The sequence below is a fragment of the Physeter macrocephalus genome, chromosome 15 (genome assembly GCF_002837175.3).
Source record: "Physeter macrocephalus isolate SW-GA chromosome 15, ASM283717v5, whole genome shotgun sequence".
In the NCBI taxonomy this organism is placed as follows: Eukaryota; Metazoa; Chordata; class Mammalia; order Artiodactyla; family Physeteridae; genus Physeter; species Physeter macrocephalus.
The window spans coordinates 15,643,742-15,657,511 of NC_041228.1; the positions used below are offsets into that span (position 1 = coordinate 15,643,742).

Sequence of the window (13,770 nt, forward strand, 5' to 3'; positions counted from 1 at the left end):
GTATAGCTATAAACTTCCCTCTTAGAATTGCTTTTGCTGCATCCCATAGGTTTTGGATCATCGTGTTTTCATTGTCATTTGTCTCTAGGTATTTTTTGATTTCCTCTTTGATTTCTTCAGTGATCTCTTGGTTATTTAGTAACGTATTGTTTAGCCTCCATGTGTTTGTGTTTTTTACATTTTTTTTCCCTCCTGGGTCATCTTCACTATCATTATTCTGAATTCTTTTTTTAGAAGGTTGCCTATCTCCACTTCATTTAGTTGTTTTTCTGGGGTTTTATCTTGTTCCTTCATCTGGTACATAGCCCTCTGCCTTTTCATCTTGTCTATCTTTTTGTGAATGTGGTTTTTGTTCCACAGGCTGCAGGATTGTAGTTCTTCTTGCTTCTGCTGTCTGCCCCCTTGAACTGCTTTTTGTAATAGATTGTGAGTTTCTTTAAATGATCTGTGTTTGCCATTGAGATCTTTTATTATCACTGGTTAAATGAATGAGTATTGTTTCACAGTGACCTGTGATTCTGTTTGACCAAGTGTTTTAAAGCTTTTTGACATTTTTGACAGACTTCCCAAAGACCAAATTCTAAATGAAGTTCATTTGACCTCTAGCTAACTTTGAGGTTTTCCATGGGGTCCCTGGAACACCTCAAATTATTTGTTTCTCTCCATTTCAGAGAGAGGAATATTAAACTAACTAGGTTTCTTTGGCATGTTAAATTACATGGGAAGCATTGTCAAATAAGTGGTGATACAACCTAAGAAGTTTTATCTTATGGGTAAACATTATTAATACACACATTCTAGAAACTATATGGAACTCCTACAATTCTGGTATATCCTAGTAAATGATATTGGTCATAATTTTAGTAGTTATCTTAAACTGTTGTATGTCACAGCAGTAACCAAGTTTCTTTCAATTGCACTGTAATCCCAGCTGGTGGATGCCAAGGCAAAAGGGCATCCTTTCAACGGTTAGAGATGATCAATTGCTATCTGTGGTTTTACAGTGGCTTTTGAATACCTCTATAGCTATTTTGTGAGGAAGCAGGGAAGAATGATGAAGTCCTTTATGTGCAAGCATTTGTGTTATTACATCATGGAAAATAAGAAGGGAAGGGAATCAGAATGAGGATATGTTGCTTCAGACCTTAACTCCTCCGTCTCAGCTAGCTGTCCCACCTACTCTAGCCATTATGCCAGTATGTCCACCCTTTCCACCACCTTCCATGCCTGTCTGGCCCCAATTCCTGACACTGGGGCTCAGGACTGCCCCTCCTTCTAGGGATCAATTAGAAAAGCCTGTGTTAGCTTCTGGGGTACAAGGACTTGGTCCGATGATCACCATCTAAGACCCAACAGTGTATCCAATTTGGGCCAGAAGCCACTCCCAGGGCGGGGAGCTTTCCATTGCTGTTATCTCATATAGGGGGCTAAATGCAAACAACCAGCCAGCTGGGTTTCTCATCCTTCTTAAATTGGAAGGATCACAACCCTCCTTTATAGGGAGGATCCTCTACACCTGAAGCCCACTTGACAGGATCCACAGCTGAACCAAATTAGGACCACATTGAGGGAGGGATGCCCTTATTAGAGCACTACTAATCAGTATAGCTTGGCAGGGCTTTGAAAAGGGGAACCAAAGCAAAAGAGTTTGAATAAAATTAAAGAAATCCAGCAAAACAAATGAAGACCTCTCTGAATTCTTGGAAAGGATTTATTAAGCCTATAGAAAATATTAGAATGATAAATTTGACCTTTTTTGGAGGGGAAGGAGGGGGCAAAGTGCCTCAGATATCAGGAGAAAGTTGCAAAAACTAGGTGGTGCCTTTGGAATGAACCCTTCTCAATTGGTAGATGTTGCTTTTAAAGTGTTCAACAGGGAACAACAGAGAAAAGAAGATGCAAACTGAAACGCCACTTTTTTTTGGCAGCAGTGTTGGATTCCCAGAAGGCAGTAACCGGAAGAGATAAGCCATCACCTTGGGGGAGAAACCCTTCTCAATTGGTAGATGTTGCTTTTAAAGTGTTCAACAGGGAACAACAGAAAAGAAGATGCAAACTGAAACGCCACTTTTTTTTGGCAGCAGTGTTGGATTCCCAGAAGGCAGTAACCGGAAGAGATAAGCCATCACCTTGGGGGAGAAACAATGCCCTTACTGTAAGGAGGAACGACTGCCCAAGGCTAAAACATAAGAAAAACAAGAGATGAGAGTCTCTAACAGGGTAGAAAGAGAGGAACACTGATGAATGAAGGGGCCCAGGGGCTCCCTTGGACTTGAGGCACCGAATTCCCCACAGGAGCTCCGGGTAAGATTGACAGTGGGCAATGAGCCCATTAACTTTCTGATAGATTTCACCCTGAAGTCTTTCACCAGAACAGCTTGACCTCAGAGTCCCGCCAGGACACACTTAAGCCTACAGATGGGGCTCCTGAGAAACCCCGGAAAAAGAGACAGAGCTCTCCCCAACCCACCGCAGGTCTACGAAAAGGTAAGACCAGAAGTCTGTGCTAATGGCACCCCAGGGAAGGCCAAAAGCACATGACCAATATGAATCCTGTTAAAAAGGGACGCTGGGACACCTAATCTATCCCCTGAGGCAAAAGGATCACTTCTCTCGCAGATGGACCCGTCAAAATACCAGCCAGTGTATTCAGAAAAGGACAAAGAGAGGGCCAAAGAGTGGGGTTTCACTTGGGTCACACCTGGCTGGAAATGGAGTGCACAGTTTTTTTGTTTCCTGAGGCACTCTTATGCTGCAGCACATTCATAATAGTTCCCATTATAGGAGAGATGCCACCTCACAAAGGGTTCAAATATATATATAATGGGGCCTAACAAAAGACCATCCAGCAAGTCACTCAGAATTGCATGATTTGTGCTAAAACTAATCCGAATACTGCTGTCAGACCTCCCCAGACGGGGACCCAACATAGAGGAATCTGCCCCACCGAGGACTGGAAAATGGGACTTTACTCAAATGCCTTGAGCTGCAGGAAGTTTCAGATAACATGCCAGTGTGTGGGGACACTCTTTCAGGATGGGTGGAAGCATACCACCTGGACAGAAAGGCTCTGAAGTGGTTAAAGCCCTCCTTAGGGAAATTATCCCCTGATTTGGATTACAGCATTGCTTTCGTCCTAGAGACCACAATCATCAGGAAAAACCAAGAAAATGAATCATACATTAAAAAGGAACATCACGGGCTTCCCTGGTGGCGCAGTGGTTGGGAGTCCGCCTGCCGATGCAGGGGACGCGGGTTCGTGCCCCGGTCCGGGAAGATCCCACATGCCGCGGAGCGGCTGGGCCCGTGGGCCGTGGCCGCTGAGCCTGCGCGTCCGGAGCCTGTGCTCCGCAACGGGAGAGGCCACAGCAGTGAGAGACCCGCGTACCGCAGAAAAAAAAAAAAAAAAAAAGGAACATCATTAAAATATGTCAGAAGACTAATTTAACTTGGGATAAGGCCTTGCCAGTTACCCTGCTATGGATCAGTGGCTCCCAGAAACAGTCTTAAATTAAGTCCCTTTGAAATACTGTATGGTAGGCCATTCGAGGTGCCTGCCTGGGCAGGAGAATCTATAAATGCTTTAAAATACCTAGCAGCTGACAACTACGTTAAAACTTTGGGCATTATATTAACCTCTGTTCATGACTTGACCTCCAACGGGCCTGCCTATCCAACTGAAGTAGATGGTAATTTCATTATAGCTGGAGAAGCTTAAACCAATTTGTTTAATTTTGTCCAAATAAGAAGCACAGGAATTTAGTATATGTACTGGGAACCAGAACCCAAACCCCAAGTTCAATTACAAATTAGACAGCAAAGTGCTAAGGAGTTTCATGAGGTTCAAATAATTGTAGATAAAAAAGGACTGACTAAAGATTCTAAGGAATAGTCATTGCCTCTGTTTAGCAGTAAGTAGCCAGAGCGATCTTCATCCCTTTTGCCACAAGATTGTGGAACGGACATTGACAGTAGGGGATTGTAATAGGGAATAACCTTTGTATTCGATTATTAATACACGTTAATCACTAAAGGGATGTTACCTGTAAGCTTAAATTTTACATAATGGTCCATCTCTGGGAACCCTGCCTCCCAGGTAATGAGCTTAAGCTGAAATACCTTTGTTTAGCTCATAGGAAACACCCTGACCAGGCCCACATGTGAATGACTACAAGAAGGAAGAAATTAACATATACCCTCTGGAGGCTGACGGGAACCAGGAAGTGTTTGGCTTTACTCCCTCCCCTTTTAGCATAAGAGAAGCCTGAAGTAACGCAGGCAAGATGGTTCTTTGGGACATGAGTCCACCGTCTTCCTGGTCTGCTGGCTTTGTGAACAGAGTCACTATTCCTTGCCCCAGCAACTCCTCTCTCCATTTATTGGCCTGTCCTGAAGCAAAGCACCAGGAGCTTGGACTCAGCAACAGTGAAAGCTATAACCACCTCTTCATCTTTCAAGTCTTTGATAGCACACTGGTCTCTGCAATTCTCAATTGAGGATGTGATAATCGTTTTGGGTTAACATCGTGGTAGGGAGGACTTTCAGAGGCCTTCACTTGGCTCTTCCTATTCTAATGACCCTTACTCAGTGGGTCATAGCACCAGTGTAGAGATTCTTCCCTTTGTCAAATATATTTATTCCAGTTATACATTCAGGTACCCCAAATCACCATAGTTGGTTTCATGGCCTTATTGCACCCACTGTAATTCAAACTGGCCCAAGGCTGCTCTTTCACCTGACCACTGTTAGCTCTGACTTTGGTGGGCCCTAGTAATTAGTGTCATTTTACAGCCAATGTCTAGTAATCCCTGAAAGGGCTGGGTGTCTTCTTTTTCCTGCTACCCAGTCTTTCAGGTAAGTGCCAACAGATCTCTTTGGAAAGGACTGAGGGATTATTTATAGCATATATATGTATCATTCACAGCTGCAGAATCCTTCACCATAGGGACCTGGTCTTCCCTTCAATCAAGAGACACTGAATATAAAATAGACAACCAACAAGGACCTGCTGTGTTTTAGCACAGGGCACTCTACTCAATATTTCATAATAACCTATAAGGGAAGAGAATCTGAAGACTATATATGTATAACTGAATCGCTGTGCTGTACACCTGAAACTAACATGACTATACTTCAATTAAAAAAAAAAAAGGCTTTGAATCTGGGGATGAGTTTAGGTCTGGAAAATGGGTGACAGACATAGCTCTCCATTATGGTGATGTCATTGAGCAGGACCCTATGGGGCCTTCCTGGGACAGACCTCCCCATGTCCTCCACTTGCCTCTTGTTTGTAGAAAAGCTTTAACTTCCTAGGCCTTCCCCAAGTTCCAAAGATAAATTTAATTGGAGAAGTGAGAAAACGCAGAAACAAAGGAAAACAGTCAAGCAAGACAAATAACAATAGTTTAGCCATTAAACAAAGTCAGGGACTTTTAGCTCCTCCTGGAGGGCTATAGATAAAAATCTGAGTCAAATCTTTTGAGCAGTTTAGCAGATACTGAAACCCCCACCAGGTGGAAGGGTTAACTGCATGCTGCCCACGAGCACGTAGACCCCAGACGGGTTGGAACCAGAAGGTTGATGATGTTGCCCCCGATTACCTCACCACCAACCAATCAGAAGAATGTCCACCAGCTGACCACACACCCCACAACCCGTCTCCCTCACTGTGTCTTTAGAAAACCTTTCCCTGAAAGCTACTGGCAAGTTTGGGCCTTTAGAGCATTAGCTGCCTGGACTCCTTGCTTGGTGCCCTGCACTAAATCCTGCACTTTGCTTCACCCCGACCCAGTGTTGGTAGATTGGCTTAACTGCATGCAGGCGAGTGGACCCAAGTTTGGCTCAGTAACAGTGACTCAAGTCAGGTTTGGGGCCACCAGATCTTAAGATTTCCTGTTACGTATATCAAGCAACATTTTAGTAGGCTGCCTACCTATTTCATTCTTAGGGAAAACATAATCAATTACTGATAGCCAAGAATCCCTTAATAATTCTTCTCTGCTGCCCGCAGCTGTAGATGTTTGTCTTTGGTAGTTAAACCACTAACACTTGGCCTCTGCTGCATGAAATCCCATCATCCCCACTGAAATCAGGAAGCATATTGACGGGCGTCTCTCGCCAGAGTTTTTCAAATTTGCAGATACTCCCTTCACTCGATGCCTTAAGAAGGGAGCGTCTTTGGGGCTGAGCGTGTAGCTGGAAAGAAAGTGAGAAGTTCATATGTGATAAATCCACTCCTGCGTTCAGACCTTCCCAAGCCTTCCTATGCCTTCATCTACATCACACCTGCGTCTACATCACATCAGGGATATCCTGGCATCTCTGTGTAATTAAAGAGGCCAACATTGAGTTCACGTTTCTGCCAACCAACCAAGTAAACTGTTAGAGCCACTTTCAATTGCACAAGAGTGCCTGTGATCAATTTATGGCCTCTGAGCTCCAAATTCACTCTTCAGTGCCTGCTCTGCAAAAACAGATGAGACCCTTCAAGCCTTTCTGCTTATGGTGTGCACGGTGTTAGGCTGTCAGTAGAGGGCGCGGGAGGACACTGCAGGAGGAATGGGGCTTCTCTTTCTAGCTCAGACGTGCTGTTTTCTTTCTTCTATCGATAGTTCCTGCTTCGTGGTCCCTCAGTGGTCAGAGTGTGTGGGGACACCCAGTGGTGCTCTGTGCCAGCCGTGTGCCCAGAGCACACAACCTCTTAGTGACTTCACAGCCCTTCACTGTGGTCCTCCCAACATGGACATGGCACGTTCACTTCTAATGCCAGCAGCAGCCCCGACACGCTCTGAGCGCCTGGCTTCTGGCCTTGGTTTGCCTGTGCCCCGGGGGGTGGTTCCCCGTTGTTACTGACAAGGGTTCTTGGCCTTCCTTAAAAGAAATGGATAAGAGGCCGGACAAAAAATTCAGGCAAGGCTTTATTGGGGCCCCTGCTGCAGCAGGTGGGAGTGAAAACAAGTAACAGCCCCCAAGCTGGCGGGGAGCTGGTTCCTTATCTGGGGTGAAGGTAGGGGTGGGTCCAGGGGCCAGACCAGAGGGGTGGCTTGGCTTAGGTGTCTGCCCACCTCTCTGGTCATGTTGAGTGCAGGGGGCATGCTCAGAATGCTGCTTTTTGCTCCTGACACCCTGCTTTTGCTTCTGGCTCTTTAGAAGTGGGAGTTGGGTTTTTTTGGTCCTTTTGTATCTTGTCCATAATTTGCCCCAACTGCACATGCACACAGTTATTTTTAGTCCCTTATAGTTCCTTTGTATTTTGTCGATCAAGGAGACATTTGCCTAGGTGCAAGCACTGCAGCGAAGGGTCCCAGGTCCCAGCCTGTCTCACCGTGACCCTCCCCTTGCCAACATGGCCCAACCGGGCCACACATGGCTATGGCAACACTCGGGGTCCTGGCTTCCTACGAGCTTTCCCTTGGCAGCCTTGGATCGCCTGCACCCTGGCCACTTCCTTCCTGCTGCCTGTGCAGGTGGGCCAGCTCTGGCCTGGGCAGTCCAGCAACCCCTCTGCTGGCCAGTGTGCTCTGAACCTGAGCCTTGAGGAGGGAGGGACCTCCTTCCGAGTTTGTCCTTCCTTGGGTACTGTCCCTCAGCCCTAGGCACCCTGTAGCATTTTTATACTTACTGCCCTATCAATCATAGCCTACTAACTCTTTACATTAAACTTCTCTTGTTCAAATTACGTGGTTTACCTCCTGTTTGGACCCAGACTGATCTGAGATTAAACATTAAGAATCTGTGTTAAGTGCACCCACACTAATAGATTAACACTTTGGCAGTCTTTGTAGCCACCATTACTGCTGTAACGGTCAAAGTGGAGTCACAGTGGGAAGGCCTTTAGCAGATACTCAAATCTTGCTCAACATCAGAGAATTTATACCAGAGAAAAACCTTGTGAATGTGTGAGAAGGCCTGTAACCAAGTTGGTAACTTATTCAACACCATTGAATTCATACTGAAGACTCTTTAAGTGGAGTCAATGTGGAGAGGGATTTAGCTGAAGCCCCATATTTGTCCAACCAGAAAGAAACCTTATGAATGTGATAAATATGAAAAGGCATTTAGGAACTGCTCTTCTCCAACTAACTCAAGGGAGTACTGGAGAAAAGCTCTGTGAATGTAGTCAGTGTGGGAAGAATTTTAGCCAAGCTCAACCTTCATTCAATTCCCAGAGAATTTATATTATAAAGAAATTGGGGGACTTCCTTGGTGGTCCAGTGGCTAAGACTCTGTGCTCCCAATGCAGGGGGCCCGGGTTCAATCCCTGGTTAGGAAACTAGATCCCACATGCTGCAACTAAGACCCGGTGCAGCCAAATGAACAAATATTAAAAAAAAAAAAGAAAGAAATTGGGGTCAGGTTGAGGATATACTGTCAAGAAGCAGGAAGAGATAATCAGAAATGTATTTCATAGATTTCATTAAATGTGATAAGCTCTGAAATGCCAAGCAATCCCACGTGACTTATGAGACTCAGCCAACTACCTCTCTGCTAAGCCAGTGACTTTATCAAGATTACTGTTGGGAGAATTGCAGGCTCAGGGAAAACTGGAGGGAAGAATGTAATAAAAAAGAACTTCATGTGATTGAAAGTATGTATAACCCACTTTCACTGGATGGATAGAAACTTAAAAAAAGTTTAAAATATTATAATACTATAAAAGAGTGTGTGTGTGTGTGTGTGTGTGTGTGTGTGCGCGCACGCGCACAGTTTGCAAAACCAATCTGAATGGATGTAAATTCTAGTAAAAGAGGACCTGAAGTAGAGGTCAAAAATGGGCAATATACAGTTGATTCTGGCTGGCAGAATCACAATATTTTAAAATTCAAATGCTTTTTTTTTCCTTAAATTATTTATTTAGGCTGCACGGGATCTTCGTTGCAGCACGCGGGATCCTTTGTTGCGGCACATGGGATCTTTAGTTCTGGCACGTGGGTTTCTTAGTTGCGGCATGTGTGTGGGATCTAGTTCTCTGACCAGGGATTGAACCTGGGCCCTGAGCATTGGGAGGGCAGTGTCTTACCCACTGGACCACCAGGGGAGCCCCTAGAATTCAAATCCTTTTAGGTGAGCAATTTCTAGCTCACCGAAGTTGCCATCACACCGGAAATATTTTATATCCTGTGACTTTGTTGCCACATACACACACCAGCCTGGCCCATGAAGGTATGCTTCTAACAAACGGACAAAGAAAATGAGGCTGATGAAAGTGCTCTTGGGAAACCAATGCCTTGCATAATGATGGGGTATTTTTTTTTTAAATTGTTTTTCCTGATGTAATCTGAGGTGGTTTTTTTTTTTTTTTTTTTGGCTGCGTTGGGTCTTTGTTGCTGTGCGCGGGCTTTCTCTAGTTGCGGCGAGCGGGGGCTACTCTTTGTTGCGGAGCACGGGCTCTAGGCGCGCGGGCTCAGTAGTTGTGGCACGCGGGCTCTAGAGCGCAGGCTCAGTAGTTGTGGCGCACCGGCTCTAGAGAGCAGGCTCAGTAGTTGTGGCGCACGGGCTTAGCCGCTCCGAGGCATGTGGGATCTTCCCGGACCAGGGCTCGAACCCACGTCCCCTGCATTGGCGGGCGGATTCTTAACCACTGCGCCACCAGGGAAGTCCTATTACGGGGTATTCTTTTAGGACTGTGGACAAAAGAGAGCATTTGGCTTACCGTAAGGTTATGCTTTGTGCCAAAAAACAAAACAAAACAAAACACTCGTACGTACTGTGTGCTGTGTGTTAAGCACCATACCAGGAAAAGCACTGTATCAGGAACTTTATATACATGATCTTATTTAATCTTTACATCAAAGACCACGTGCTGTTTCTACTCTCCCTTTAGAAGTGGGTTCAGGGAAGTAATTTGCCAAGATGAAGCCGGGAGCAGCCCTGTTGTGGAGCTGAGCCGGTGCCGTCAGGAGAAGAGGAGACAGCGGCCCGGGTGCTGTTGGTACGGTGGACCGCGGACGAGGGGAGGACCAGCTGCTGGGGGCAGAGGGGCTGTCAGGTGGGCCTCCCCTCACTGCTTGTGCTCTGGCGCTGCTGCTGAGCTCAGGCTCAGTCCTGGTTGCACAGCTGCTGAGGTCGGCGTCGTGTTCTTTATTTCTCCGTTCACCTTTAAAATAAAACCTCATCCACTAAAGTTCCTGAGGTTTATGCTGGTCCTCGGAACCTGAAAGGGCCTAATACAAAGCTTTAAAAGCTTCAAAATTTGTTTTTATTGTGAAAAGTACAATAAGCCATTTACAAGTCCCAAAGCACCAGAATTAAGGAGAACACAATTTTTATATACACATATTTTTTTTTTTTTTAAAGATGATGTTGGGGGTAGGAGTTTATTTATTTATTTATTTTTGCTGCGTTGGGTCTTCGTTTCTGTGCGAGGGCTTTCTCTAGTTGCGGCCAGCGGGGGCCACTCTTCATGGCGGTGCGCGGGTCTCTCACTGTCGCGGCCTCTCTTGTTGCGGAGCACAGGCTCCAGACGCGCAGGCTCAGTAGTTGTGGCTCATGCAGGCTCAGTAGTTGTGGCCCACGGGCCTAGTGGCTGCGCGGCATGTGGGATCCTCCCAGACCAGGGCTCGAACCCGTGTCCCCTGCATTGGCAGGCAGATTCTCAACCACTGCGCCACCAGGGAAGCCCCCACACATATTTTTCATACAAAAGGTTGATCTTTATAGGAATTTAAAATAAATAATCTGAAAATCAGTGTCATTGACTGCAAAATAGGTATCTCGCTCTTTGACTCTCTCAAGGTGACCAGCCTCCTAAGTAGCCAAAAGATGAGGCGTTTGACATCTGTTTCGAGCCTGGGTGGCAAGTCTCTGGCGGAGATTTCTCACTCTCTCCATAAGATCCCATTCCATGGTGTCCCAACGTGTTTTTCTTTGGTTTAACAAAACTTGAAAACAAAATTTAAAATTAACAGTTAATTTTAGCAATGGTATAGTGTTTAAAGGTAAATACGTTGCAAAAAATCAATAATGAAATGAATATTCTAAAAACCAAACTTCTTAAACAAAAAGCCTAACATATTACCTGCCCATGTGGTTCCATTTACAAGTCAAATATTTATTTGTAGAATTGAATGAATGCTATTAGAGAACTTATCTGCTTTTGGGTAGCTTTTTTTTTTGATTTGGGAATACAGATGACCTTTTAAATTAGGAAGAAAGCTTGTTTAAGAGAGAATTTGAGTTCTTTGCAATAGTAAGTTTCTTCACCATGGTGCTTATTGTAATGAGAAAATTCCAAGGTGCCAAAATTAATATTGTGAAATGCACACCATGACCACTTCTCCTAATGTTTAAATAAATAAATCAAGTGCTTTTTATAGTGGCCAACACAGGGAGAGTCCAGAATCAAGATTAGAGCATTACAATGTGTCCAAGTGTAACAGTCATTTCACATTGATTTAGAGGGGCTAGTAAATACTAGAATTCAAAAAAGAAGCATCTTAAAAATATACTTCTCTGAAACTTAGTTACATATTCAAATAGCTTCAATTTCTGAAAACTGTTTTCCCCCCAAGGAATAAAACATTTATGCTTTTCTTATTTTGCTGCCAAATGAGAAACTTGCCAAATGTCCTCAACTGGATTTTGAAATTTAGAACTATCTAGTTAAAAAGTTCTGACGTGTCAGAATACAGAACAGTTGAGAATCTCCTGTCCTTTCATTTGACTTACACATGACTTTTGGTTTAATTCACATCCTGACACAGAATTTAGAGATGCACGTAAGAGTATGAATTAGCAAGGATATTTTACACAACACTGGAACTCATGACTTGTTATCAGGTATATTTCTTATAAAGCTGGTCTTTTGGGGACATTATATACAAATCTGTTCTTCTAAAAGAACTCAAAACACACTGTTAAATTCTGCTTCACTTATATGACAGTTTTACTGAAAAAGTTGGTTGAAATAAAGTCTAACAGAGTTTCCAGTCCCCTCCCCTCCTTTTAAAAACAAATCAAGTACTTTACTGGGGAAACTGTTAGCTCCTTTATGGGCTTAATGCTGTGACTGCATTTCTGTAAGATGTTTCCATCCCATCCCTTCCAGAAATAAACAAAAACCTACAGTTAATCAAGTCAAGGCATCAAAAGGCAACTAATCAACGTGGAGCCACTTGCCCTCAGCAGTTCTGAGCGAGCTGGCCCCGCAGTCCATCTCAGGGCCCAGAGCAGACACATGTTTCCAATGGTTGTTGGAGGGAACTCAGCCCAGAATAAGAGTTGAGAAAATTCAAATATGTAATAGCTTTGAAAACTAATCCTGAGATTTTCACGAGGATGTAAAAAAATAGTCATGAATATCATTAATTTAGTTAGTGACGGACTTCTATTGGAGCCTCCAACTCTGTTTTGGGCAGCAGTGCTGGTGCTAGAGAAATAGTCGCACTAATGATATTTGGCAAGCTTTCTTTACTTGGGGTTCAAACTGACCCAGTTTTTCTCCCCAGCTGGAAACTTGAGAATCTTGCTGACTCCACTTTAGGATTTCCATGATCAATGCCCTGGGAAAATGGTCTCCACATGCTACCAATATAAGTTAAGCCACAATCTTGCTTAAATATTGCTAAATTGAACATGACAGAAGACATCTTTCTTGTTTGTTGACTTACTCTGTGTCAAGGACTCCATTTCAGAAATGTCTTTTAACTGTGAGGTTCTAGGCAAACAGCTTGAGGCGACCCATTCATCTTGGCACGTGGGCACTATGTTATAAAAGTGAAAAAACAGAGAATGTTTGGGAGTGGATAGAAAGCCATGATTAACTCCAGATGGTCCCTAGTGAATTAAAATTGCCAAGGATAAAAAGCCCCTTAGTTTTCTCTTTTGGGAAGAATGCTGTCACCATTCAATAGGCAAGGGAAGTACAGTTAGTGAGAATTAAGAGCTGAGCTGAAGTTTTGGTAAAGTACTTTAAAAACACCTTTAGCTAAAACAAAAAGCCAACAAACAACTGAAAAATACAGGTGTTAGTATAGAGATCCCAAACATTTGTTGGGAGAGACTAGTAAATGTGATTAGCAAACCTTCCTTGACAACTGTGAGCTGATCACTACCAGCTTTAACCAGGCAAGGCGTGATCACAATATACAGCAGACCAGAAGCAGCGATAGGCAAGTTTTGTTTTGTTTTCTTAAATATTTTTATTATTTATTTTGGCTGGGCTGGGTCTTAGCTGCGGCACGTGGCATCTTTAGTTGTGGCATGTGGGATCTTTAGTTGCGGCATGCAGAGTCGTAGTTGCAGCATGCGGGATCTAGTTCCTGACTAGAGATGGAACCCTGCATTGGGAGCATGGAGTCTCACCCACTGGACTACCAGGGACGTCCCAAGCGATAGGCAAGTTTTACCTGGACTTATTAGAGTAGGAAGCATGGCAGCGTTCCACACCTAACCGGTGCCACCTCCTATTTTTTTTTAACATCACTCCCCTCACTTCAAAACTTATACTCACCCTTCAGCTGCGTTTTTACTGTTTGTTTCCTAACTCCTACAGCTTTACATCCAATAAGACATCAGAGTCTTTTTGATTTTTTCATCCTAATGTCACTTAGGATGTCCCTTCCTTTCTACTCCCATCACCAGGATCCAAGCCTCCATAAGTCAGGCCCAGACTGCTCGGGTCACACTGACTCATGAAGATGATGCCTGCCTTTCACCTGGGCTCAAGAGCTTCAGCTAACGTGTGTGTGTGTGTGTGTGTGTGTGTGTGTGTGTGTGTGTGTGTGTGTGTGTGTGTGTGTGTGTGTGTGTGTGTGTGTGTGTGTTGTTTAA

The 13,770-nt window shown here is 44.2% G+C and overlaps 1 protein-coding gene and 1 long non-coding RNA gene across 3 annotated transcripts in view; one reads left to right on the forward strand and one right to left on the reverse strand.

Moving 5' to 3' along the window:
* The window catches only part of LOC102996731 (uncharacterized), a 30,258-nt gene that overhangs the window by 3,240 nt on the left and 13,248 nt on the right, over positions 1-13,770 (forward strand). The window lies entirely within an intron of this gene.
* TBC1D31 (TBC1 domain family member 31) overlaps positions 10,496-13,770 on the reverse strand; it is a 60,837-nt gene continuing 57,562 nt past the window's right edge. For both annotated transcript variants that reach the window (XM_024129407.3, XM_024129410.3), the window contains 2 exons: positions 12,609-12,701; positions 10,496-10,880 (listed from right to left, as the gene is read on the reverse strand). In XM_024129407.3, coding sequence (XP_023985175.1) covers positions 10,747-10,880; positions 12,609-12,701 — 227 coding nt within the window. In that variant the 3' untranslated portion in view covers positions 10,496-10,746. The remainder of the gene's footprint in view (positions 10,881-12,608; positions 12,702-13,770) is intronic.